The sequence below is a fragment of the Rhinoderma darwinii genome, chromosome 13 (genome assembly GCF_050947455.1).
Source record: "Rhinoderma darwinii isolate aRhiDar2 chromosome 13, aRhiDar2.hap1, whole genome shotgun sequence".
Classification (NCBI taxonomy): domain Eukaryota; kingdom Metazoa; phylum Chordata; class Amphibia; order Anura; family Rhinodermatidae; genus Rhinoderma; species Rhinoderma darwinii.
This window is the reverse complement of record NC_134699.1, coordinates 27,132,516-27,160,269: the sequence shown is the minus strand read 5'-3', so window position 1 is coordinate 27,160,269 and position 27,754 is coordinate 27,132,516. Positions and strand designations below refer to the sequence as shown.

At 43.6% G+C, this 27,754-nt stretch overlaps 1 protein-coding gene across 6 annotated transcripts in view; it reads left to right on the top strand.

Moving 5' to 3' along the window:
- GHDC (GH3 domain containing) overlaps positions 1–27,754 on the top strand; it is a 101,913-nt gene that overhangs the window by 14,113 nt on the left and 60,046 nt on the right. For 5 of the 6 annotated variants that reach the window (XR_012851631.1, XR_012851632.1, XR_012851633.1 and 2 more), the window contains exons 7-8: positions 545–678; positions 2,193–2,281. Coding sequence is in view for 2 of the 6 variants with exons in the window: in XM_075845975.1 (XP_075702090.1) it covers positions 545–678; positions 2,193–2,281 (223 nt within the window). In the remaining 4 variants the exon portion in view is untranslated. The remainder of the gene's footprint in view (positions 1–544; positions 679–2,192; positions 2,282–27,754) is intronic. The other variant, XM_075845977.1, reaches the window with a different exon arrangement.

The window sequence follows — 27,754 nt, the reverse complement described above, 5'->3', positions numbered from 1 at the left end:
ATTATCAGCAGCTTGATGTATATACTGTGTCAATTGTAGTAACATTTGATACATTTCTAAAGCATCTGACAGAGCTCTTTATTTTAGAGCATCATATAGGATGCCTTTCCTAAGGAGGAGATACACATGCACCCACTAATTGGTCCCCTGATCTTTGGGTGTACAAATGAGGACACGTAATCCCTCTTGGTACTCCTTACTAGTTGACTTTTATTCATTCTTTATTACGGCTCATAGACTTTGTATTGAGCCCGTACACGGCTCCGTGGAATGCCGATCAGAAACGTAGCTCACCCAAGCGCTTCTACTGCTTTGTTTTAGCGATCGGTGGGCGTCTCGGTGCTTGGACCCACACTGATAAAAACTTCTGGTATGTCACTGACATGTGAAAAGTTTTTTAAAAGTTTAGTTACCTTTTAATTGTGTCTGAGTAGGCAGAAGGTGACATCACGTGAGTCTTTTCTACCAATAAGAAATGCCTTATTTAAATGTTTGTTATTAAATACAATAAAAAAATAATTATTTGATGTTTGTTTTTCTGTAGGAAAAGCCAAACTCTGAATGTTCGTGGAGAGCATATTTCAGAATGTAGCTTTTATAAGACCCTCCGCTGCACTGTGGATCTGTGGTCTGGGGCCACTCTTCTCAACTACTGCTGCTTGGAGAGCGGTGTTTTGGGTAGGGCAATGGAAAAAGATCTCTCATCACATAAACATAATGCACGATCAACAGAAAAACACAATGTATAAATGTATTCCACACTTCAAAGCTATTTAATCCGATATAATACCATTAATCCAGACATTTTAATTGTGACATTTTAGCATTGAAAACACTTTGTTATTATTGAGAAATGTCATTTAACAAAATGCTATCTAGTGCTTCTATGTCTTCTCCATATGACAACAATTCATTTCCCTTTTTGATTAATTTAGACAACTACAAACAAAAGTAACAAACAAAAGTAACCTTTTACCTCAAACCATGCCCTATTAGAGCATATGGACATCATAGGTTCTTACCAATGCTCCTTCTGCTAATCGTGATCTCCATTGAATGGCCTATACTCATGGATAGGTGATCACAGTAAAATCGCAAAAAAAACCTTTAATAACTCCACCATATATAAATTTAAAGACCGATCATATATGGGGGTTCAGTTTAGATACATAGTGAGGGGAAGCATAATCCAGTATTGTACTGCGAGCCAGAATTTATGAGTGGTGTAATGTAGGGTCTGGGTAATTTGATAGTCTGCATGAAACATTTAACTTCGCTGTTCTCCCTTTGGAGGGCTAACGGTCATATTTGATTTATCCCAATGTATCTGTAGACCAGAAAATGCTCTGAACTCTGATAACATGCAACGTTGTTTTTTTTTCACTGATCTGTGATCTATGGGTCCACATGTGGTCCTTACTAGTACTAGCACTACCAGATGGATGTTTGTGGACTTTATATACAGGGAGACTCCTTTAATCTGGCATCTTGATGAAGATCTATTTTTCATCTGGTACTCGTTTCTAACACAGAACTGCATGATCTTGAATTTTACAAGGCCATAAGACTGAGCTAAGAGAACCAATAGGAGACTGTTCTGATTAAATGTAATAGCAGCATATTGAGGTTCTCTACCTTCTTTTCTATGACTATCCAATAATCTAGAATATTTGATCATCTGTAGAACGGTAATTTAGGGTTACTGTAAAATGACATAACTAAATACAGCATATACGTTTTATTTTTTTATGGCAGCCATTTGTTACTTTAGTGACAATGCAGTCTATTAGATTTATTATGAATATATACATTCAACAATTATAAATATTATGATGGATGGTTCTCTTACATTCACCTCCGCTCGATGGATGGCGGACGGACGGGAAGCAGGAATAGCACCTCTCAGACATCACTGGCACCACTCATCTTTGAGAAAATCCAACTTGTTACTGATTAATTTCTTCTCCTAACATCAGACATCATGAGAATGTCTGCCAATCCCTGTTAACGCAAGATTGTTTGCAGATCTTGAAAAAACTTGTGGCATCTGCCAACAAGTACCAATCTCTGTGCCCACATATGCAACATGTAAAATGTGCAGTGCGTTGAAGTACCTTATAGTGAATGATAATGGAGTTAGTGCTGTGAAATTTATCCAGGTATAATACAACAACTGTTTCTTTTTATTGAAGGTCCATTCTCTGGGGGCTCTGACCCACACTATGAGGTGTTTGTTGCCTTGAAGGGAGTGAGAAATCTGTCTGAAGATCAGAGATATAAGGTGTGCTACAGCTTCTTCAACATGTCCATGTTGTTCTGCATATTATACTGTACTACGTTTCTCATCTTTAAACACATTTTCAACTATGGGCACATTGTGGCAGATTTACTAATGTTGTGTAAGTTTTAGACAGTGTAAACTTAGACGAGGCAGTCAGAAGTTGCACCAAACGTATCAAATTTATGGTGCATGCTCAACACTTTTCTCCTGCTCATACCACCTTTGATTTGGCTTATTTTGCGACAGAATTTGGTGCCAACTCTTTAGCACATTAAAAGTAATGCCGCTTTTCTGCTAAGCCACATCCCTTTTTATAAACTTTTTTTATATATAGAGTGGTGCAAACATCTGATCTATAATTAAATATGCCAAATTGTTGCACAATGTTGGACATTCATGACGCAATAGTTCTGCTCATAGGGTAGATGATTGGGCGACATATGGGCCGATAGCACTGATTATCGAGTGTGACTATGGGACATCTGGCTGTTTGTGGCCAGCTTTATGTATACAAAGAAAATAGGTGTGCTTTACGATCTGTTTACAAGGGTTGTAACAAGAATCAATGGAGATCACGACAACAAGAACATGCTTTCCCTGTGCTCCTCATGCACTGGCATCTACAAAGGAAATGCAAATGCAAATACAAGCCCTCATTATGGCTGTGCTCACACTTTCATGTATTTGTTTTAATACTTAAAAGCAGTAGTAGATTGTATATTTGAAACTTTACACTTCCCTGACTCTTTTTTTTATGTGAGCGTTCTATGTAGCATCATAAATGGGATCATATCCTGTCCTATTTAGTGCTGGGAAGGCATTCACTTTCATTTTACAACATTGACCTATGACTCTGACTTGAAGCCGTAATACGTATGTATGAAAAAGAAAAGTGACCTAAAGGGCTGTGATGACTCCTATTAAAATGTATTACTTTGCAGATGTGGTTGTAAAGCAGTGTCTGCAACCTATGGCTCTCCAGCTGTGGTGAAACTACTCCCGTAGCGGGAAAGCCACAGTATCCGGACCATATCAGCATATCACTAATTGGTTGAGAGGTACATTTTCTACCCCTTGTTTTTAGCGATAATATAGATATTGCTTTAACCAGAATCTTAGAATCTAAAATAATATTCAGTACTTGTTAAAGCAGTTGTACCAGCTTCATACCGCTAGATGGCCCTCTAGCATAGAGCGTCTGGTAATGACATGGTTTTTTTTTTTTTTTGCATCAAAGAACAATTTTAAAGCTCAAGTGCTCACAGGGGGTTGTGCTTTAAGGGACTTGCACATAATTAACGTTCACCTTGTGCTGTCAGTACAGTAAACTTAAATACGTCGGGCTTTTACAAATCCACGGAAGCGTCCGTAGAAGATGATTTGAATTAATTAGCGAACATCATGAAATCTCACACTAATATCCCCTGCCTGAAAGGCTGCAATGTCCTTTTGTTATTAGGGATTCTATTTCTAGGACAATTATCACACTATAAGGAAATAAATCAATGTACAATATATGAGTAGAATATGTATTTTTCTGGAAATATGAGCCCCCTCACCCATTCTGTGAGTGCTAATTTTTTGCAGCGATTTTATCTGAATTTTCTCGCTATTATGTTTAATTTCCAATGCAGATGGGAACTAATGACATTTAGTGTATTTCAATGGGAGCTGGGCTGTAGTCCTCATAGATCTTTATCCCCAGCACAAGAACAATATTAAAAATGATGTTTTTTTTTGTGTACCCCTAGTTATATGAATGGGTGATGGATGGATATAGATGTATATACTGTATCAGATTTGCTCACACTATGGGAGTTAATGACACATTCATAGCATACTTTCCAAGTGTTCATGTTTTGGTGGGACAGTCCATACCTTTAGCCCAAGTCCCTATATCTATTGCTGTTCTTCAAGCATTCCTATTGTGGAATTTATAAAACATTTGCATTAATAAATTTACCTGTAGGAAAAGGGGATCTTTAACACAATGATACAAAGTGTTTCTCTTATATTCAGTGTCAATGTCATGTAATAGCATGAAACGATAATAAACCCTGAGAATATAATACTTAACGTACAAAGTAGTGATGGAATGAGCAGAAAAAAATGGAGCATAATTCGTTCTTTAGACATCCAATTGATTTAGATGTTAAAGGGATTGTCAAGGCATGGACAACTGATGACCCACCCACAGGATAGGTCATCGGTATATAATAGGTGGGGGTCCGACACCCGGACCCCGCATCGATCAGCTGCTCTAACGGTCTCCAGGCGCCGGATGTTATGCAGGGTATGCAGTATTCGGAGCCGGAAGCAGAAAGCTCTGTACATTGCATAGTGGCCGCACTGCAGAATTGCAGCTCTGCTCCTATTCACTTGAATAGGAGCAGTACTGCAGCTCAGCCGCTATTTCGTGACCGGAGTCTTCTGCTTCCGGCATGAACATCTGGTGCCCAGAGGCAGCCGGAGCAGATGATCAGTGCGTGTTCCTGGTGTCTGACCACCACCGATCATATACTGATGACCTATCCTGTAGATAAGCAAAATATTAAAAGACAGCATCCATTATGGCAAAATTTGTAAGTGTTTATTCACACATCCTAATGATACAAAGGCTACGTTTCGACCCCGTAGGAGTCTTTCTCAAGCATAGCATTTCTAGTTTGCCCAAACAGCAGGCTTACTGAACAGACAGCATGCACAATAAAGGTAACATGCTGTTTATCGCACAAGGTGAATGGCGCAAAATTTATAACGCTAAAAAAATTGTGGAATAATGATAGAAACTTCCCATAAAGTGCCCCATTTAGAAAACTAGACCCCTTAAGTTCTTTATCTAGGGGTGTAGTGAGAATTTTCATCCCACAGTTCTTTGCTGAATTTAATTCAAAGACAGTGTAAAAAAAATAATTTCGATTTTTTTTTTTCACAAATGTGTCATTTATAGGACATTTTTTTCGTACACAGTACATGAAACTGAGAAAATGCACCCCAACATTTATTGCGCTGCTTCTACGGTTTTCAAAAATACCCCCACATAGGACGTATTCTATTGCCTGGCCGCATGGTGGGGCCCAAAATGACAGGAACCCCTCTATGGTTTTCAGGACATAATTTTAGCTGGAGTGACTTAGAGGCCCCACTCCTTCTTTACAAAGGATTTGAGCTGGTAGAACGATGTAACAACCCCAAAAGTAACCCCATTTTGAAAACTACACCCCTAAAGTATTCATCTATTCATCATTCATAATTTTTGTTTTTGTTTTCACAAATACGTCATTTACAGGACAAGGTATTAATCTAGGGGTGTAGTGAGAATTCTTCTTTTTTTTTTGCTTATTTATTTTTTTATTTGTGGAATAGGAAATCATACAGTTATATAATATACATGTATTAAAAATTCTGCACATACATTTCTTCTCATGCATGAGGCCCCTGTAACAGTAGAATGGTATAGTCCACAGATTAGTCCTGTGTAATGCATCCACGGGCTAACTGAATATGACAAGACATGGCGTCAGTCATGTGACCTCCTCCTCTACACACATCATGTGACCCCTAGCATTCAGTTAGTATCAGGGTTACATGACATACATGTGTTGGGGCCACATGGGTGACACATCCATGGGCTAAGTGAATATGACTAATGGTGGAATATTGATGAACAGCTACATCTCTGCATGTATTCACTGTCTCTAGATGATTTTTAAAATGGCTGCCTGTCTCCTGGGATGTTGGCAAGTTGTTAATAAAGTTAAATCTAAAAAGAAAATAACACAGAGGACACAGCGAGAAGAATGTAAGAGCTGCTCCTCACAGACACTGACAGACATGATGATGAGATGCTGCTTTATGTAGAAATAGTTTAGAATTTCTGCTCCTCAATAACCTATTATTCATCTATTATCTACCTGGACAGTGTTACCTGAATGCCAGGGGTCACAAGGTGTGGGTCACATGACTGCCACCACCTTTAGTCCATTCAGTTAACCTATGGATGCATTTCTATGGACTAATCTGTAGGCTATATGATTTTTTTTTGCCTTTCAGACAAAGCCATCTGCACTGTTATAAGAAAGGTATGTGATCTGAATTTTAAATACATGTATATTAGAAATCTATGATTTCCTATTCTATAAATAAATTAATAAAACTAATTAAAAGTGGACAACTCCTTTAACCCCTTCCCGACATTTGCCGTATGGGTACGCCATGGAAAGCTAGTGCTTCCCGCATTTTGCCATATCCATACGCCAAATGCATGACACCGGCTCAGAAGCTGAGCCGGTGCCATCATCGCAGGATGTCAGTGGTGTATTACAGTTGACATCCGACTGTAATGGCGGGGACCGAAATTAGCTTCGATCCCCGCCATTAACGCCTTAAAAGCAGCGTTCAAACGCGATCGCTGTATTTAAGGTGTTTGCAGCTCATCGGAACCCCAGCAATGAAATTGCTGGGGTTCCGGTAACTGCAATGGCAACCGGAGGCCTAATACTGGCCTCCCAGTCTTCCTAGCACGGAAGCCGTTCAGGACCCGCCCGGTGGCGGAGCCTGAACGGCTTCCGTAGCCGCCGCAAGATGGCGCCGGTTCAGGAGCTGAGTCGGTGTCATCAGCGGTGGAAGTCAGCTGTATGTTACAGCTGACATCCACCTGTAACGGCAGGAACCGGAGCTAGCTCCGATCCCTGCCATTAACCCCTTCGATGCAGCGATCGCTGCATCTTAGCAGTTGCTTGGCGATCGCCAGCACTGACTTGCAATCAGGGCTGCCAACTGCTGCTATGGCAACAGGAGACACAATGGCCTCATGCTCTGCCATTTCGGAAGCCGATAAGGCCCCGTCGGGAGGCGAAGCCTAATCGACTTGCTGTCAGTGAATAACTGACAGATCTAATACATTGCACTACTTAGGTAGTGCAATGTATTAGGAAAAAAAATCAGACAGTTGGACCTTCAAGTCCCCTAGTGGAACTTGAAAAAAAGTGTAAAATAAGTGAAAAAAATAAGTTTGAAAACATAATAAAAGTTTCAAGTAATAAAATAAAACACAATCGCCCTGTTCCTTTATCAAGTCCTTTGTTATTGAAAAAAAATAATAAAGCATACGTATTTGGTATCGCCGCAACCGTAACGACCTGAGGTATAAAAATATTATATTTACTGCACGCGGTGAACAGCGTAAAAAACCTTAAAAAAACTATACCAGAATTTCTTTACCAGTTTTTTTGGTCACTTTGCCCTACAAATATTGGAATAAAAAGTGATCAAAAAGTCGCATGTATCCAAAAATGGTACCTATAAAAGCTATAGCTCGTCTCGCAAAAAACAAGCCGTCACGCAGCTCCGTCGACTAAAAAGTTATGGTTTTCACAACTTGGCAGCCGATAAAATACATTCTTTTTACAAAAGTAATTTTATTGTGCAAAACTTTGTAAAACATAAAAAAGTGCTATAAATTAGGTATCGCCGGAATCGTACTGACCCGCAGAATAAAGTTAACATGTCATTTATAACGCTTGGTGAACGCTGTATAAAAAACCACTAAAAAACAATGCCAGAATTGCGTTTTTTTTTTGGTTACCTGGCCTCCCAAAAAATAGGATAAAAAGTGATCAAAAAGTCGCATGTACCCCAAAATGGTACCAATAATCACTACAGCTCGTCCCGCAAAAAACAGCCCTCATACCACTACGTCTATGAAAAAATAAAACTAGTTAAGGCTCCAATAAGTCAGGAAATAAAAAATATGCAGCTATGGCGACCCGAGGGGAACATTTCTTCTGTTTCAAGAGGCGATTTATCAAGGCCCTAAAATTAGGGAACCAGGAAGGGGAGGGCCCAAACATATCTGCTGGAAGCGAGGGCGCCCGTATTATACCAGGACAACACTTCCTAGCAAAATTCCCCAAACTGCAAAGGTGCGGAGTGTGGACCAAAAGGGGGATAAGAAAGGACGCCATTTATTAGTGCGACACCGGCCTGTGCAGAAAGGATTGCTCCACAGCGTAACACACATCTATGGATTATTTTATTGTTTTTTTAGCTCAGTTATTATACCACCTGACTATGCCCCTGATGTACTCTGCCCAGCTTACATGTACCACCACATTATAAACGGAAACACCAGCAATACTCAAACAAAACTACTACCAAGCAAAATCCACGCTCCAAAAGCCAAATGGTGCTCCCTCCGCTCTGTACCCTACAACGTGCCGAAACACCAATTTACTTCCACATATATGGCACCGCCATACCCGGGAGAACCCTTTTAACCATTTTTTTTGGGGGGGACGGGACACCACAAGCTGGGCATGACATATTTGCCACTGAAATGGCACATCTAGGGAAAAATATTAATTTTTAATTTGCACCATCCGCAGTGCAATCATTTAGGGAAAAGACCTGTGCGGTGAAAATGCTCACTTCACCCCTTAAGAAATGCCTTGAAGGTGTAGTTTCCAAAATGGGGTCACTTTCTTTTTATTATTTCACATCACAGCCTCTGCAATTGTGAACCAATACTTTGTAAATCACCAAATTAGGCATCAATTTTACATGGTACTCTTTCACTCCTGAGCCCTGTCAAATGTCCAGGCAAAAGATCAGGGCCACATGTAGGGTGTTTCTAAAACCGGGAAACACTGCATAATAATTAGGGAGCTGTCTTGTTATGGTGGCACAAGCCGGGCACCACATATTGGGATCTCTATGGAAAAAATCCCATTTTCACTCTGCAACTTCGAGTGCACACTAATTTCTGCAAAACACCTGCAGGGTTAACATGCTCACTACACCCCTAGATGAATGCATTAAGGGTGTAGTTTCCAAAATGTGGTAACTTTTGGGGGGTTTCCACTGTTTTGGTCCCACAGGCGCCCAGAAACCAATCCAGCAACATCTGCCCTCCAAAAGCCAAATGGCGTTCCTTCCCTTCTGAGCCCTACTGTGTGCCCAAACCTCAGTTTGACCATTGCCGTACTCGGGAGAAATTGCTTTACAAATGTTGGGTTCTTTTTTTCTTTATTTGTTGAGAAAATGAAAAATTTTGCGCTAAAGCTACGTCTTATTGAAGAAAAAGGGATTGTTTTTATTTTCACTGCCCAATTCTAATAAATTCTATGAAACACCTGTGGGGTCAAATTGCTCATTACACCCCTAGATGAATTCCTCAAGGGGTGTAGTTTCCTAAATGGAGTCACTTTTTGGGGGTTTTCATTGTTTTGTCCTCTCAGGTGATTTGTAAATGTGACATGGCCTCCGCAAACCATTCCTGCTAAATTTGAACTCCAAAAGCCAAATGGCGCTATTTCCCTTCTAAGCCCTGCCGTCTGTCCAAACAGCCGTTTATGTGGGGTATTTTTTTACTCGGAAGTGCTTCTTCTCCTTTAGTCCTTGTGGAAATGGGAAAAAAAATCGCTAAACCTACATTTTCTTTGAAAAAAATGTAGATTTAAATTTTCACGACCTACTTCCAATAATTTCTGTAAAAAACCTGTGGTCAAAATGCTCACTGTACCCCTAGATAATTTCCTTGAGGTGTGTCATTTCCCAAATGGGGTCACTTTTGGGGGATTTCCACTGTTTTGGCACTGCAAGAGCCCTTCAAACCTGACATGGTGCCTAAAATATATTCTAATAAAAATAAGGCCTCAAAATTCACTAGGTGCTCCTTTGCTTCTGAGGCCGGTGCTTCAGTCCAATAGCACGCTAGGGCCACATGTGGGATATTTCCTAAAACTGCAGAACCTGGGCAATAAATATTGAGTTGCATTTCTATGGTAAAACTTTCTGTTACAAAAATAATGGATTAAAAATAAATTTCTGCAAAAAAATATGACATTTGTAAATTTCACCTCTACTTTGCTTTTATTCCTGTGAAACGTCTAAAGGGTTAAGGAATTTCCTAAATGCTGTTTTGAATATTTTGAGGGGTGACGTTTTTAAAATGGGGTGACTTTTTGGAGGTTTCTAATATACAAGGCCCTCAAAGCCACTTCACAACTGAACTGGTCCCTGTAAGAATAGCCTTTTGAAATTTTCTTGAATATGTGAGAAATTGCTGCTAAAGCTCAAAGCCTTGTAACGTCCTAGAAAAATAAAAGGATGTTCAAAAAACGATGCCAAACTAAAGTAGACATATGGGGGATGTTAATTAGGAACAATTTTGTGTGGTATAACTTTCTGCCTTACAAGCAGATACATTTAAATTGAGAAAAATGCTAGTTTTTGCAATTTTAAGCTAAATTTTGTTGTTTTTCACAATTAAATACTGAATGTATCGAGCAAATTTTGCCAGTAACAAAGTCCAATGTGTCACGAGAAAACAATCTCAGAATTGCTTGGATGGGTAAAAGCATTCCGAAGTTATTACCACATAAAGTGAAATATGTCCGATTTGAAAAATGAGGCTCTGTCAGGAAGTTCAAATGTGGCCAAAGCGAAAAGGGGTTTAAAAAAAGGTGTTGGTAGTAATCAAAGGTTTTCTTGCTGCCTTAAGAGGACAATAATTATCTCCAGCATTGACCACATCCAAAAGGAGCTCCTATGGCAGCGAATACGTTAAACTTAAAGGAAGTACCCACCACATCCCATGCACCCCCCCCCCCAGCTTTGTAAGTGCTCCCAGTTGCAGGTCACGGTCTCTACCGTATATAAATGGTTCCAGATGTGTGCTGGGTGTCGGCTGCTTATATGTACAGATGACACGTGCCTGGTTCAGTATGTGTTTGAAGGGGAGGATGTGTATGTGATTAAGGCAGCAGATAAGTAGGTTTATCTCTGCATATGTCACTGTAATGACAGAACACTTGGGTGCAGGGTGGACTTCAATGCATGGATTGATGCAATGCTTCAAACACCCAGGCTCGCTCTTCCTTCAAACTGTATATCTTGTCTACCCGCAGCAGGTTTATTACTGCTTTGTCTCGTCGCCAGTGGCATTTAGCATTATCATGGTCAACTGCAGAAACATACTTGTAACTGAGCAGTTTAATCAAGGAGATTAAATTTTTTCCAAGAATGAGCAGCCCAAGCTTCCCGACCTAATGTGCAGCCATCAGACAAGCAGTTTTTCTATATGCTCTCGCCATCCCTCATTCATTCTCCTTTTATATCATATATCTATAAGCTTATGCTTTGATACTTGCATTCAATTTTTATTAGAAGTTCAATTTATAAAGGGCCAATAAAGCTAGAAAAAAATGAGGGGCAAAAGAAAAAAAAATATCTACAAAAAGCAAACGCACATGTCAGTCTGCAAAACTTTTTTTCTTTTTTTTAAATTAACCTTACGAAACAATTAGTCCTGTAAAAATCTGGAAGGAGTTCGTTTTCTCCTGGTCTTCGGCATATTTTCCAGGAGGGGTGGTTCTTACATTAAAGGGTGGGTCCATTGTTTTACATGCACTAGAATGGAGGAAAAAATATGGACCCTTCCGAAGACACATATAGAGTTATTTTTTGTTCTTCATTATCCTATACGAGTGACTGAAGAGGTACACTGCCGTTCAAAAGTTTGGGGTCACCCAGACAATTTTGTGTTTTCCATGAAAACTCACACTTATATTTATCACATGAGTTGCAAAATGACTAGAAAATATAGTCAAGACATTGACAAGGTTAGAAATAATGATTTTTATTTGAAATAATAATTTTCTCCTTCAAACTTTGCTTTCGTCAAAGAATGCTCCATTTGCAGCAATTACAGCATTGCAGACCTTTGGCATTCTAGCTGTTAATTTGCTGAGGTAATCGGGAGAAATTTCACCCCACGCTTCCAGAAGGCCCTCCCACAAGTTGGATTGGCTTGATGGGCACTTCTTGCATACCATACGGTCAAGCTGCTCCAACAACAGCTCTATGGGGTTGAGATCTGGTGACCGCGCTGGCCACTCCATTACAGATAGAATACCAGCTGCCTGCTTCTTCCCTAAATAGTTCATGCATAATTTGGAGGTGTGCTTTGGGTCATTGTCCTGTTGTAGGATGAAATTGGCTCCAATCAAGCGCTGTCCACAGGGTATGTCATGCATTGCATTGCAAAATGGAGTGATAGCCTTCCTTATTCAAAATCCCTTTTACCTTGTACAAATCTCCCACTTTACCAGCACCAAAGCAACCCCAGACCATCACATTTCCTCCACCATTCTTGACAGATGGCGTCAGGCACTCTTCCAGCATATTTTCAGTTGTTCTGCGTCTCACAAATGTTCTTCTGTGTGATCCAAACACCTCAAACTTCGATTCGTCTGTCCATAACACTTTTTTCCAATCTTCCTCTGTCCAATGTCTGTGTGCTTTTGCCCATATTAATCTTTTCCTTTTATTAGCCAGTCTCAGATATGGCTTTTTCTTTGCCACTCTGCCCTGAAGGCCAGCATCCCGGAGTCGCTTCTTCACTGTAGACGTTGACACTGGCGTTTTGCGGGTACTATTTAATGAAGGTGCCAGTTGAGGACCTGTGAGGCATCTATTTCTCAAACTAGAGACTCTAATGTACTTGTCTTGTTGCTCAGTTGTGTAGCGGGGCCTCCCGCTTCTCTTTCTACTCTGGTTAGAGCCGGTTTGTGCTGTCTTCTGAAGGGAGTAGTACACACCGTTGTAGGAAATCTTTAGTTTCTTGGCAATTTCTCGCATGGAATAGCCTTCATTTCCTTGAACAAGAATAGACTGTCGAGTTTCACATGAAAGCTCTCTTTTTCTAGCCATTTGGAGAGTTTAATCGAACCCACAAATGTAATGCTCCAGATTCTCAACTAGCTCAAAGGAAGGTCAGTTTTATAGCTCCTCTAAACAGCAAAACTGTTTACAGCGGTGCTAACATAATTGCACAAGGGTTTTCAAGTGTTTTCTAATCATCCATTAGCCTTCTAACACAGTTAGCAAACACAATGTACCATTAGAACACTGGACTGATGGTTGCTGGAAATGTGCCTCTATACACCTATGTAGATATTGCATTAAAAAACAGACGTTTGCAGCTAGAATAGTCATTTAGCACATTAACAATGTATAGAGTGTATTTCTGATTAATTTAATGTTCTCTTCATTGAAAAAAACTGCTTTTCTTTCAAAAATAAGTAAATTTCTAAGTGACCCTAAACTTTTGAACGGTAGTGTATATGGTATAAGTGTTGCTGATATTTAATTTTTTAAATTTAAGCTATGTTCACACTGCGTAAAAGTGCACCGTGTGTCCGCCCTGGCGACCGCAGGAAATTCCGACCGAAAAACCGCAACAAATTGTTCCGTTTTTCGGACTAAATGACCGCTGCGGAAAACATAAATAAAAAGTTTCATACTTATGTAGCGTTGACACGTCCCTCTGCAGGCCAGCCTCCTGGGATGATGTTTCATCCCATGTGTCCGCTGCAGCCTGCGATTGGCTCCAGTGGTCACATAGAATGAAATGTCATCCGAGGAGGCCGACCTGGATGAAGAAGCCCAGAATTCTGGGTAAGTATAAGATTTTTCGTTTTTTTTCTGAATTGCGATTTTTGTGGCGGAATTGAAGCTTTTCATAACATCTGCTATTTTGTTGCGGGTTTTACCTCATTGAATTCAATGGGGAAAACCTGCAACAAGAAAGCAGCGATTATGCAAATACAATTGGCATGCTGCAGATTAAAAACCTGCACCACAGGCCAGTTTCTGAGCGTCTTTTCCGCTCATCGTTTACTCAGCGTTTGGATGAGATTTGTTTAAATCGGATCCACTTTGCAGCTACTGTATTATGCTTCTGATTTTCCGCAACAAAATGCATTGCGGAAAATCTGCAGTGTTTATGCTACGTGTGAATTTACCCTTACTAGTCTCATATTATACTTCAGATTACTACATTATTCTGCATAGTCTATCTTGATGATACCTTTGTCAGTCAATAGCTTTGTCAAGTACTGTTCTGAATTTTTCCCATTTTCTTTTTGTGTTTTTCTGCAACTCTAAATCATAACTAGAGCGATTTGTGTGTAAGGAGCGTCCTTCCGGCCCACTGAAGTAAGTCCTTTTATCTTCCAAGGACCTCTCCTACAGATACACATGCCCCTTACTTCCTTCATTCCACTGACTGTCTGCAGTGTTGTCATCAAAGAAGACAATAAGAGGTCTGCAGGATGTTGTGGAAGCTGGAACTAGATGTGTATGCCACAGGATAGAGGACAATGCCAAGACTGGGTCGGGAAAAAAATGAAAAAATCTTAGAATGGTTCTTCAAAAGAGCATTTTTCCCTAAAGTATTCCTGAAAATATAAGCCACTGAGTTCTATTTTAAGTCTTTAAATATTTTATATTGGTACTGTAGAACAAGACGTGGACCACACATCCACAATATATACTTGAATCTATAGCTGCTAGACAAAAATGTATAAAAACGTGAACATGAAGCTCTTTGTTAACATCAAATTGTGCATATATACAGTCTACCTGCAGAAGGAGCAGCCCAGGAGAGACACTGTGTTGCAGTGGCACTGGTTGCCATGCATCACTGCACTTGATAGAGTAGGGACCCACTTAAAAGAGGTTGCCGTGAAGTGGCAAGTGGGCTCATACAATTTGATCAAAATGTTGACTAAGAACCTCATGTTCGTACATTTCTTTTACATTTTGCAGAGCCGCAATAGATCAAGTATAGCAAGTAAATGTGCGGTCCAGGTTTTCTTCTTTCCCTTGTGTTAAAATAGTTCATTTTTGCTATTTCTTTAGTATATCTGTTTCTGGAAAATTAGAATGTAAAATTGGACCCACTAGGCCGCACCACCGTAGAGGGGAGGCAGCTGGCCAAACAGAGTACCAAAGCAATACAAAGTTCCGCACTAGGGTACCTGAATAGTCCAGACAGTGGCCGAGGCTTTAGCACAGATGGAGATGGGTGCCTCAGGTTGCACCAGACGTGGCGGATGACACTGGACGTGGCGGATGACACTGGACGTGGCGGATGACACTGGACGTGGCGGATGACACTGGACGTGGCGGATGACACTGGACGTGGCGGATGACAGCAGGTGCAGTAGGACACGACTCCAACACCAACCGGCTCAGGAACAAGGACACAGCATAGGATACAGGTAGCAGGGCACGGGAAACAACAGGAACAGGAGAACACTAAGGAACCATTTGCAAGACTGACCTGGGAATACTAACAATGCTCAGGCAATGAGCAAAGGGGCAAGGCCCTTATAGTCCAGGGGAATCATGGGCTAATTGATGATGATTCCCATGTGCGTGCACTGGCTCTTTAAGGCCGGGCACGAGCGTGCGCACACACCCTACGGGGAATAGTGGTCCGGAGCGGAAGTGAGTGCTGGCGTCTTCTGGGTAGAAGATGCGAGCCAGCGCTTACTAATCCATGGCTGCAGCCGCCGAAGGGTGTTGGTAAACCCGACGGTCCGTGGCCATGGACGCTACAGTATGCCCCCTCTTTGGCCAGTGCGAGAAAGGAACTCTTAATGAGAGCAGTTGCACTGAGGTTCTCTTCCGGCTCCCAGGACCAAACCCTCTACAGTCCACCAAATAGAAAGTCCTTCCTCCTACCCATTTGCAGTCCAGGATCTCCCTCACCTCAAACACATCAGATGTACCTCTGGGAGCAACTATGGCAATGGGAGTCTTACTGTAGCTGTTCAGGACCACTGGTTTCAGGAGGGACACATGAAAGGAGTTGGGGATTCTGAGGGTAGGAGGCAGCCGAAGTTTATAGGAGACAGGGTTTATCTGTTGTAGTATCTCAAAAGGTGCGAGGAACCTGGGAGGAAACTTGTATGAAGGCACCTTTAAACTAATATAATGTGAGGACAGCCAGACTTTGGTACCTGGAATATACTGAGGCGGCTCTTCTTTTTATATCCGCTTTTCGCTGCATGCGATCGACTGTCAACAAAATAGAGGAACGGGTCTGTTGCCAGATTTCTCCAAATGCAGTCAGCAGCAGGTACCTGAGATGTAGCCGGCACAGGAAGAGGGACTCTAGGATGTTGACTGTATACAATGTAGAATGGTGTGGAAGAGGTGGACTCACTTGTGTGGTTGTTATATGAGAACTCGGCCCATGGAAGAAGCTGTACCCAGTTATCATGCTGCATGGAGATGAAGTGGCGGAGATAATTTTCCATTATCTGGTTAATCCTCTCGACTTCCCCTTTGGACTGGTGGTGATAGGCTGAGGAAAAGACCATTCTCACACCCAGGATTTTACAGAGGGCTCTCCAGAATTTTGAGGTAAATTGAACAGGGGGGTCAGACACTATGATGGGGCAAGGCATGCAAGCGGAAGATGTGCTGAATGAAGAGACTCGCCGGTCGGGGAGCAGAAGGTAGGCCGGTCAGCGGGATTAAATGTGCCAACTTCGAGAACCGGTCCACCACCACCCAGACAATGTTGCATCCTGCTGAGGGAGGAAGGTCTGTGACAAAGTTCATCGAAATGTGCTGCCAGGGGGCATTGGGTACAGGCAGCGGTTGGAGCAGACGGGCGGGCTTGGAGTGAGTAATCGTGTTAGAAGCACACACCGTGCAAGAAGAGACAAAGTCCACAACATCTTTGGGTAGCATGGGCCACCAGAAATTACGAACACCAGCGGGCCCAGCCAGTTTAGAGCGGTGTCCCCAGCGGAGAATTCTTCTCCTGTCTGCCAACCGAACAAATGTCCTCCCCGGAGGGATGTCTCTAACCTGCAAAGGATTGGCAGTGACAATGCAGGTCAGGTCTATGATACTTTGAAGGGACTCCACCGTGTCCTCTGTCTCAAATGACCTGGACAGGGCATCGGCCCTCACGTTCTTGTCAGCGGGACGGTAGTGGAGCACAATTTGGAAACCGGTAAAGAACAGTGACCACCTGGCTTGACGGGGGTTTAGTCGTTAAGCCGACTGGAGATAGGTGAGGTACTTGTGGTCAGTGTAGATCAAGGTGCGGTGAGCTGCGCCCTCCAGAGCCAATTTGATGGCCAGTAGCTCCCGAGCCCCAATAGAGTAGTTGCGCTCTGCAGAAGAAAAAGGTCTCGAGTAATAGCCACATACTACTCCCTTTCCTTTGGAACTCCTCTGGAACAGAATTTCACCTGCACCAACAGAAGAAGCATCAACCTCCAATGAGAACTACCGAGACACGTCAGGATGACGGAGGATCGAGGCTGAAGTGAAGGCTTTCTTGAGGCTAATAAATGCGGATTCTGCTTCTGGAGTCCACACCTTGGCATTCACACCCTTCTTGGTAAGGGTAGAGATGGGAGCAGTCAGTGATGGGAAATTTGGAATAAACTGCTGGTAGAAATTGGCGAATCCCAAAAAATGCTGTGTGGACCTCAGGCCCAGAGGACGTGGCCATTCCAGAACAGACTTTACAAGCTCAGGATCCATCTTGAGACCTTGATCCGAGATTATGTAGCCCAGGAAGGGCAGAGAGTTCTTTTCAAAGACTCACTTCTCCAGCTTGGCATATAGAATATTCTCCCTTAATCGCAGTAGAACCTGACGGACATGCCTCCGATGAGTCGTCGGATCTGGGGAGAAAATCGAAATATCATTGAGATAGACTACAGCACAGACATAGAGGAGATCTCGGAAGGTTTCATTGATGAATTCCTGGAAGACTGCAGGAGCGTTGTACAGTCTGAAGGGCATAGTCAGGTATTCGTAGCGCCCGTCTCGGGTGTTGAACTCAGTCTTCCACTCGTCACCTTGACGGATTCGGATCAAATTATAAGCCCCATGCAAGTCTAATTTTGAAAAAATCCTGGCTCCTCGTATACGGTCAAACAGTTTGGATATTAGTAGCAACGGGTACTTGACCGTGATCTGGTTAAGACCACAGTAGTCAATGCAGGGTCGAAGAGATACGTCTTTCTTTTTAACGAAGGAGAACCTGACCAGGGGGGAAAACTTTCGTATAAAACCCCTCTCCAAATTCTCCTTGATATAGGCTGACATGGATTGAGTCTCTGGCAAGGAGAGCGGATATACCCGTCCACGGGGAAGAGAGGCATTTGGAACCAGTTCAATGGTGCAGTCATAAGTCCGATGTGGGGGCAGTGTCTCCGCCTCCCTCTTGCTGAAGACATCCGCAAACTGAGCGAAATGAGGTGGTAATCCTGCCAATGACTGAGGCAGAGGAGGCTGGACAGGATGGATCTGCAACAGACAGTGATTGAGACATTTGGAGCCCCATTGGAGAACCTCTCTGGAATTCCAGTCTAGGACTGGGGCATGTAGTCGAAGCTGAGGCAGACCCAGCAGAACAGGATTGACAGTTTTGGGCAAGACAAGAAACTAAATCCGTTCTGAATGAAGGGCTCCAATACTTGGTCTTCCGATACAGTCCAGATAGACAGATACCCGGTACGTCTTCTCGCTGGACACTATGGTCACCGGAATGATCAGCTTAGAATTGAATCTTTTATTTGGTACCGTTCCACCTAGGGTTGTCTCTCCAACCAGTCCTAGGCACTGGGGTCTCTCTGGCCTCTGGGGACACAAAAGCACAACATGGCCTCTGAGGCTGAAATACAGACAGTCCTGAAGTGCATCTGCGTTCTCTCCTGGGTGGACAATTTGGCCCGGTCCATCTGCATAGGCCCCTCTGGTATGACGACTGTAGAGGACAGTAGGGATTGCTGTAAAGTAGAATCCAGCCTAGGAAGTCCTTTCTCCCGGAGAACCTCTTGGGAGCGCTCCCGGATCCTCATGTGAACACGGGTGGCTAGTAGGATCAGATCATCCAGGATAGGTGGCAGATTTCGAGCGGCCAGCTCGTCTTTAATCCAAGAAGACAGTCCCTGCCAGAATGTGGCCACCAAGGCCTCGTTCCAAGTTAGTTCAGCAGCCAGGGTACGAAACTGAATGGCATACTTCCCCACAGTGAGGTCTCCCTGGTGTAGTGTCAGCAAGGATGCAGCAGCAGAAGAAACTCTCCCAGGTTCCTCAAATATCGAACGGAAAGTCCGTAAAAAGCACTGCAAGGCACGAGTCTCTGGTCCCTGATGTTCCCACAGAGTATTCGCCCATGCCAGGGCTTTGCCAGTAAAGAGAGAGATTATGAAGGCGAATCTAGCGTCGTCAGTGGAGAAGGCCCTGGCATGTAGTCTGAAGTGAATCTGGCACGGCTTTAGAAATCCCCTGCAGGACCTCGTGTCTCAGTCATAGCAAGAAGGTAGCGGCAGGAAGCATAGGGGATCGGCACTGGTAGAGACAGGAGGTGTAGCTGGAGGAACAGCAGGAATAGGTGTGGTGACGACTGTGGCTTGAGCAACCAGCCGATGTGCAATGGCGTTCACCGACAGGAGGAGTTGGTCTTGCCGTGACTGAAGGTCTTGCTTCTCTGCCAGCATGGCTTGTATCGTCAAGGTTTCAGGTTGACCAGCGGGGTCCATGGCCTGAGCGTACTGTCACGGTCTGTGGGTATGTGGACCCACTAGACCGCGGTAGCGGGGAGGCAGCTGGCCAAACAACAGCGTACCCAAGCAATACAAAGTCCCGCACTATGGTACCTGAATAGTCCAGACAGTGGGCGAGTCTTTAGCACGGATGGAGGTGGGTGTAGCAGGTTGCGTTAGATGTGGCAGATGACACTGGACGTGGCAGAAGACAGCAGGTGCAGGCAGTAGGACACGACTCTAACACTAACATTCTCAGGAACAAGGACACAGCATGGGATACAGGTAGCAGGGCACGGGAAACTACGGGACCAGGATAACACTAAGGAACCGTTTGCAAGACTGACATGCGAATACTAACCTTGCTCAGGCAATGAGCAAAGGGGCAGGGCCCTTCTTATAGTCCAGGGAAATCATGGGCTAATTGATGATGTTGATTCCCATGTGCGCGCGCTTGCCCTTTAAGGCTGGGCACGAGCGTGCGCGCGCGCGCACCCTATGGGACACAGCGGACCGGAACGGAAGTGAGTGCCGGCGTCTCCTGGGAAGGAGATGTGAGCCAGCGCTCGCGGATCCATGGCTGCGGCCACCGGGGGGTGAGTAAACCCGACGCTACACCGCCTCAATTTCTGCTCATACAGGGCTTCTTACCCAGCTTTCCCAGACTCTTGAATAGCAGAGCTTCTTTATTATGCAGTTATTTATTTCTTGACCCCAACATAATTAGTTATGTCCTGAGGGAGAAAAAAAATGGAAACCTAGCAGAATGGAGGCAAACTGAAACAAAAAAATACCATTGAAATCAATGGTATTGCAAACGGAAGCGATACTTTCAGTTTGTTTGTCTTTCCGTTCATTTGTTCCTCTAATGGAACGGATGAACGGAAGGCTAAAAGGAAGGCCAACGCTAATGTGAACAGGCCCTTAATTAATAAATGTAAAATATGAGGATGCTTCTTCCACATATTTGTTTAGTTTACTAACCAAATATTCCCTATTAACAGTCAAATATGTGTGCAGATTGATCTAAATGGCACCAGTTCAATTTAAGTCCTCGGGAGAGATCACACAGTCTTGTCGTTTTTGTCTGCCGAGAGCTGAAGAGTGAGAGCATGTGCGCACTGCTGCGCGCGCGCGCACATGCTTTCCTCTCTCCAGCTCATGCTGTGACACTGTCCATAGCTGATTGGACAGTGTCGCAGCGATATTACATGCCCCTTTGCCAATTACACGCCCCATTGACAGTTCAGGGGGTTATTTAAATATCGGGTTCCAAATATAACGGCACCGATATCTAGATAACGGAGGAGGATAGGTAAAAATGGTAAAGTGCCCCCAGGGTTTGTGCAGCCCTGGCTATTACATGCTGCACGTGTTTGGGCAGGTGATAGGTTCTCTTTAAAGCATTAATGTCTCTGGTATATTAAAGAGGTTTTCCCACCATAACAATTTATCACCGATCCGTTTTGAAAATGTGTCTGACGTTTCACTTTAAGCCTCTGTCTAGCAAATTAATCATTCAAATAATTATTTATCAGGGCAGTGTCCCCCAATCAATGGATTAGGAGCCACTTGTTGTTCTCAACCCCTTTGCATGTGGCTCTCCATCAGCAGCTCCAGATACAATTGTGGCATCTGGCATTCCTCTATACCTCCTATATTAGGGCGTCTAAAGGGTACCCTAATCAATACCTGCAATGGGAAACTCTAGTTTTACATGTAGTCCTTTGTAAAATCATATCTAACATATCGTTCTAGTGCCAGATGACAAACCCCATGTACTACATTTAACAAACTTCACTCTCCTGCTTTGGTAATATAATTTTTATTGGAGCACATAGCCTTCCATCTTGTTACGGGGACAATATATGTCACAACTGGGTAGTAATTCATTTTCTGAGAAGACACAACCTCCATGGATACTTTTCTTATCTATACTTATTATTTTTCCTTTTAGTTTTTGCCCCAGGCGTACAGTTGTAGAAAACGGAGGTTCCTTCCAGCTTATGAAGGTCTCACAGCCTTCTGACCTGACAGGTTGTTTTGGACAGATAGTCTCTGACAGTTCATAAAAACATGCTTAGTCTCTGATCTTGCCTATTAAGTAGTCTGCCAGCCCCAGGCTAGGGTATGTATGTTTTTCTTCTGACTTTATGGCACTTTTTTTATTTAGCTGTTATGGTGTTCATATTGGTACGCTAGATAGATATAATTGGATCGTAGCAGCCTTATAATGTTCGCCTTTGCCCTTCCTTTGTAAGGACTTGCATTGTGTCAAGGTCAATTTAACCTCTCCATGTCAGAAATAACCATGCTGCACACACTTAGATGGGCAAAAGGTCTTCTATACTATGGATGTATATATGGTAGGTTATGATTTTATATATCACATACTTGTGTACTGCTTGTTATAAGTTTTTTTATTTTATTTTATTTTTTGCTCTACTAAACACCTGTAGAAAGGCCAGGTTCTCAGCTAGGGATTTAGCATGTTGGAGATGAAGCAGTTGACGTAGAAAAGAGGAACATAACACCTACTAAGGCAAATGGGCCAATATATGCACATCGCAAAATTACTTTAAACTGTGTGGCTAGAACTATCAATACCTATACAATGAATCACACACAAACTACTATCCACAAAATATATATATCTTTATTAGAAAAAACATACAATTAAAACAATACAGAGCGGTCACATTATCCATAAAAAAGTGGATCCCCACATAAGTCGGGTCAAAACCTCAAAATAATAAAGTGCAAAAAGGAGGACTGGTAACCATATCGCAAGACGAATATGGATGGAGGATCATCCAAAAATATAAGGCATAAACAGAAACCTAGTCCAATAGTAAGGAGGTATACAGACCAGAGCTATGAGCGGATCCACTTTTATGGATAATGTGACCGCTATGTAATGTGTTTTTTCTAATAAAGATATATATATTCTGTGGATAATAGTTTGTGTGTCAATCATTGTATAGATGTTGATAGAAAAGAGGAAAGAAGAGCTTCTCATATCTTAAAAGGGAACTCCACAGGCGCTTCAGTCACCAAATGACTCCTCTGTATTTCCGTGCACATGTGGAATCCAGTCTAGTGACCTGCCCTTCTTCGCTTCCGATATCACCTATTTATGACTTGCCGGTAACACAGAGAAGACAGAGGGATATAAAATAAGTTTAAGAGTGGGACAGAGGAGAGCCATAAAGAAAGTAGCAATGATGCAGAAAATTTTAACACACGGCAGATACATTTTCTCATGATTAAGAGGATTATACTTGATTATATCTGATTATTTCAATACCATAAACTGAAAGATAATTTTTGTTATGGCATTTGGTCCTGACTGACCCTGAACTCTGGAAATTTAGCAGGTAGAATCAGAAAACTTCATATACCACTAAGTTAAAATCCAGAAAGAGCACATAAATTTTTCCTCACTCATATTTCAGGTGATACGTACCCATATACAGTAGAGTTCTAGTCACTAGATTACCATGGGTTCTGATGTTGAATTGCCAGAAAAATCGAGCATTTCTTCTATTGTGAAGATTGGTGGGTTAGCATCTGTTTTCAGCAATTCCTCATGACTTGTCTTGAGAACCAACACAAAGTTACCCTGGAAAATTGGCCCTAAAAGGGGGTAAAGGTCCTTTTGCTTCAAGAAGTTGTATCATGACCGACTTTTGTTAGGTATCAGTAGGTAGTGGTATAAGAAGGCCAAATATTACAGTAGCAACATTATATTTCTGAAAACATATTTGCCATCAGTAAATTTTGCCTCGTCTTTGCCACCGTTCTGCTTCATTCTTCTGGTTTGTTGGACGGGCTGTAAGCCACCATCACGTGACTTCAATGTTAAGCGTTTATTTTGGCACCTGGGTCCTGCTACCTGTTGAATCTATTGTTCGCCCCTGTCCTGCAGTGATCCGAGAATGGCCACCAGATTTCTCTCATACACTAGGAGAGCTCCGGGCATGCGCATTTGTCAGGAACTTGCTTGTATAAAAGTTAAGTTCCCGCGTTCACATGAGCAGGACGGCTCCTGGCTAATGTGTGTGCATGGATCTGCTTTCCCAGTGTATTTTCTGATCGTAATCTGGTGGCTGGGCTGGGAGCGCTGCAGGACCAGGAAAAATGAGGTTCAACTTGCATGTACGGCCATCGCAAGAAGCAACTCTGGTGGCCATGTCTATTGGCAACTGAAAATAAGCCATGGAAAATATGACCAGATATCAAGAGATAGGAGCACATGAGACGACACCCTTTAGGGTCCAACGTCTACTATCGTAACTTCCAGTGGTCCAGTATTATGAAAATGCAGTCCTTTGTAAGGCCAAGCATTTTACAGTATATTTTACATTATATGTTGACTCACACAAACATCATTTATCCTGTTCCAAACCACTAATGCTGCAATAATAATACAAGTAATCATTCACTTGCAAATTTTAGGAGCAAACACGTATAATTTCCTCACAGGTTATCATACATGACTGAACATCAAGAGCTCCCAGCCCTATACCAGCTTCACAAAGATAAAAAAAAAATTCCACCTTGTATTTCATTTTTTGACACGTTTCTCCTACACACAGTATAAGAACAATGAGCTCATGCTGTATTGTGCTTCTATGTTTCTTTATTTAGTAAAGAATTTTCCTACGTTATAGATAGCTGCAGCTGAATTATATATATTATTGAAGTGAAAGTCCCCCACGCACCATCCTGCCTTGTATTGCTTTGTCCAGCACCCTGACCTCTTCAAAGTAGAAATTCTAAATGGAAGTTCTTGGAGCTTTTGCACAAAAGTGAGTGACTACTTAGTTCAGAGACCCAGTGTAGTAACCAGCTCACTGCCATGTGCCTGTTACTAGGTAAAACCCTAATCTCATGTGGACACTACAGATACAGCACTTTACGTTTCTTTCTACATGCAATTTCTCATGCCTTAGGCCTTATTCGCACTAATGTATTTCAAGTCCGTGTCCTGTCCGTTTAAATAACGGGGAAAAACTGACCCATGCAACTCAATGGGGCTATTCACACATCCATGCTTTTTCACAGAGTGTGCGGCCATTTCGTGATGCTCACTGTATATCCTATTCTGGTCCGGTTTTGCAAACCACGCCGGACATTGAAGTCTACAGGTGCGTGGAAAGCACAAACGACATCCGTGTGCTGTCCGTGTTTTACGCATCGGTTGCTAAAGAAATTCTCAGAAAAAAAAATAGTAAAGCCAGGAAGTGCTAGCAGAGGAGAAAAACGCGTGACACCCAAACTACACTGATGCCACATGGACATGAAATACGGTCTGTTTTTTCCAAACTGGAAACTGATTAGACAAGGCCTTTTATCATTATATTAGGGAATTGCAAAATAGAATCAGCTTTTTTATTTTTATGACGGTAAATGCTTGTTGGTCACTGTGCCCCCTATTTAACTCCTAACTTTAAAATAATACATATCTAGTTCTGTATCTGTACATTAAATACTGACTTTAACCACACAACAAAGGGTCAATGGACTTTGTTCTCACCATACTTACTGTAGCGCCCATGGCCGCGGGCCGTCAGGTTCACTCACCTCCCGACGCCCGCAGCCATGGATCTGTGAGCGCTGGCCTCCGTCTCCCTCCTAGGAGATGCCAGCGCTCGCTTCCGCTCCGTCCGGGTCCCGTAGGGTGCGCGCGCACGCTCGCGCCCGCTCTTAAAGGGCCAGCGCGCGCACATGGAATCAATGATTATTAACCCACGTGATTCCCTGCTCTATAAGAATGCCCCAGCCCTTCTGATCCTTGCCTGAGCGTTGTTAGTCTTTCCCTGTCTGTCTCGCAAATGGTCCCTTAGTGTCTCCCGTTCCTGCTGTTACCCGTGCCCTGTTACCGTTCCTGTATTCCGCATTGTTCCTGTGCCTACCCGTGTTCAAGTGCCATCTGCCACGTCAAGTGCCATCTGCCACGTCAAGTGCCATCTGCCACGTCAAGTGCCATCTGCCACGTCAAGTGCCATCGGCTCATCGGATACTGCCCGCCACGTCTGGCGCCACTTTCCGCACCGGTCTCCATCCGTGCTGAGGCCACAGTCACCGTCCGGACTATTACAGGTACCTAAACATTACTGTCTGCTATCTACTTTCACATAGACTGTGACCTGGTCAGCTGCCTCCCCGCTACGGCGGAGCGGCCTAGTGGGTCCACAAACCCAGTGCCCGTGACAGTACGCTCAGGCCATGGAACCCGCTGGGCAGCCCAAGACCCCAGTACAGAAAATTCAGATGGAGATGCATGACCTACGCACTCGTCAGGATCAACTTCTTGAGGCGGTGAATTCTATTCTGGTCCGCCCGGATCTACTCGCTGTTCCACCCCTGGATCTTCCTCCAGAAGCTGTTGCCGTGCCACTGCCTGTTGCTCCCCCTGTTTGTTCCGGATCCTCAGTTCCTCTGCCTCTTCCTCCTCGCTATGACGGTGATCCCAGAGCATGCCGAGGATTTCTTAATCAATGCACGGTGCATTTTAGGCTACGGCCTCTTCTCTTTCCCTCCGAGGAGGCTAAAGTAGCGTTCATTATCTCCCTCCTCGCTGGCAAGGCCCTCGCATGGGCAAACCCAATCTTGGAGCAACAAGGTGCTGTATCCGCGGACCTAGCCTTGTTCCTGCAGTCCTTTCGTGCCGTGTTCGAGGAGCCGGGTCGAACATCCTCTGCCGCAGCCACTCTGTTGACCCTCAAGCAAGAAGGCTCCACAGTAGGGGAGTATGCGATCTCCTTCCGTACCCTAGCAGCCGAGCTGGCATGGAACAATGAGGCACTGGTGGCGACCTTCTGGCAGGGACTGTCCTCTCACATGAAGGACGAACTGGCAGCCCGCGACCTTCCTTCTACCTTGGATGCCCTCATCCTGTTAGCCACCCGGGTTGATATGAGAATCCGGGAGCGCTCTCTAGAGGTTAGTCAGGAGAGCCGGGTCCACAGACCAGCACCCCCTGCCCAGAGACCACAATTGTTCACTCCTAGTGCGCTACCTGAGGAACCCATGCAGGTAGACAGAGTCCGGTTATCTGAACAGGAGAAGCAGCGCAGACGCTCCTCTGGACTTTGCATGTATTGCGGCCTCAAGGGTCATTTTGTGCGTCAATGCCCACAGAAACCGGGAAACTCCAGTACCTAGGGTTGGTTGGAGAGGCAACTCTAGGTGGAACGTCTCCAAACGTTAAAACCTCTTCCAAATTATCGATACCTGTGGCCATCGTCACCGGACAGGCATCACATCCTTCCTCCGCCTATCTTGACTGGAGCGGCTGCTAATTTTATCCACCAAGATCTAGTGGATCGGTTTCAACTACCCACAGTCCGTCTGGAGAGACCCCTGGCAGTTGCCTCTGTGAATGGTCTACCGCTGCCTGATCCAATCATGCTCATCACTGAGCCGGTGACATTACGGGTCGGAGCTCTTCACTCAGAACAGATCTCCTTCCTGGTACTACCCAAGGCTATCAATCCTATCCTGCTGGGTCTGCCATGGCTCCGTCTACACGCCCCGACACTCGACTGGAGTTCTGGAGAAGTTCTTCAATGGGGTTCCAGATGCCATAGCCATTGCCTGTCACAAGTCCGTCCTGTTGTGCCCCCTCTGCCGCAGTCACTCTCCAATCTACCTCCTCAGTATGCCAGTTTTGCGGATGTCTTCTGCAAACGAGAGGCTGAGACGTTGCCTCCACATCGGAATTATGACTGTCCCATTGAACTGGTTCCCAATGCTTCTCTTCCCCGTGGACGAGTATATCCTCTCTCCTTGCCAGAGACTTTATCGATGTCAGCCTATATCAAGGAGAACTTGGAGAGGGGTTTTATTCGAAAATCTTCCTCCCCGGCCGGGGCAGGATTCTCCTTCGTTAAAAAGAAAGATGGATCTCTCCGACCCTGCATTGATTACCATGGTCTCAATCAGATCACGGTCAAGAACAAGTACCCGTTGCCACTCATTTCCGAGCTGTTTGATCGCATACGAGGAGCCAAAAATTTTTCCAAGCTAGATCTGCGAGGGGCCTATAATCTAATCCGGATTCGCCGGGGTGACGAATGGAAGACGGCATTTAACACCC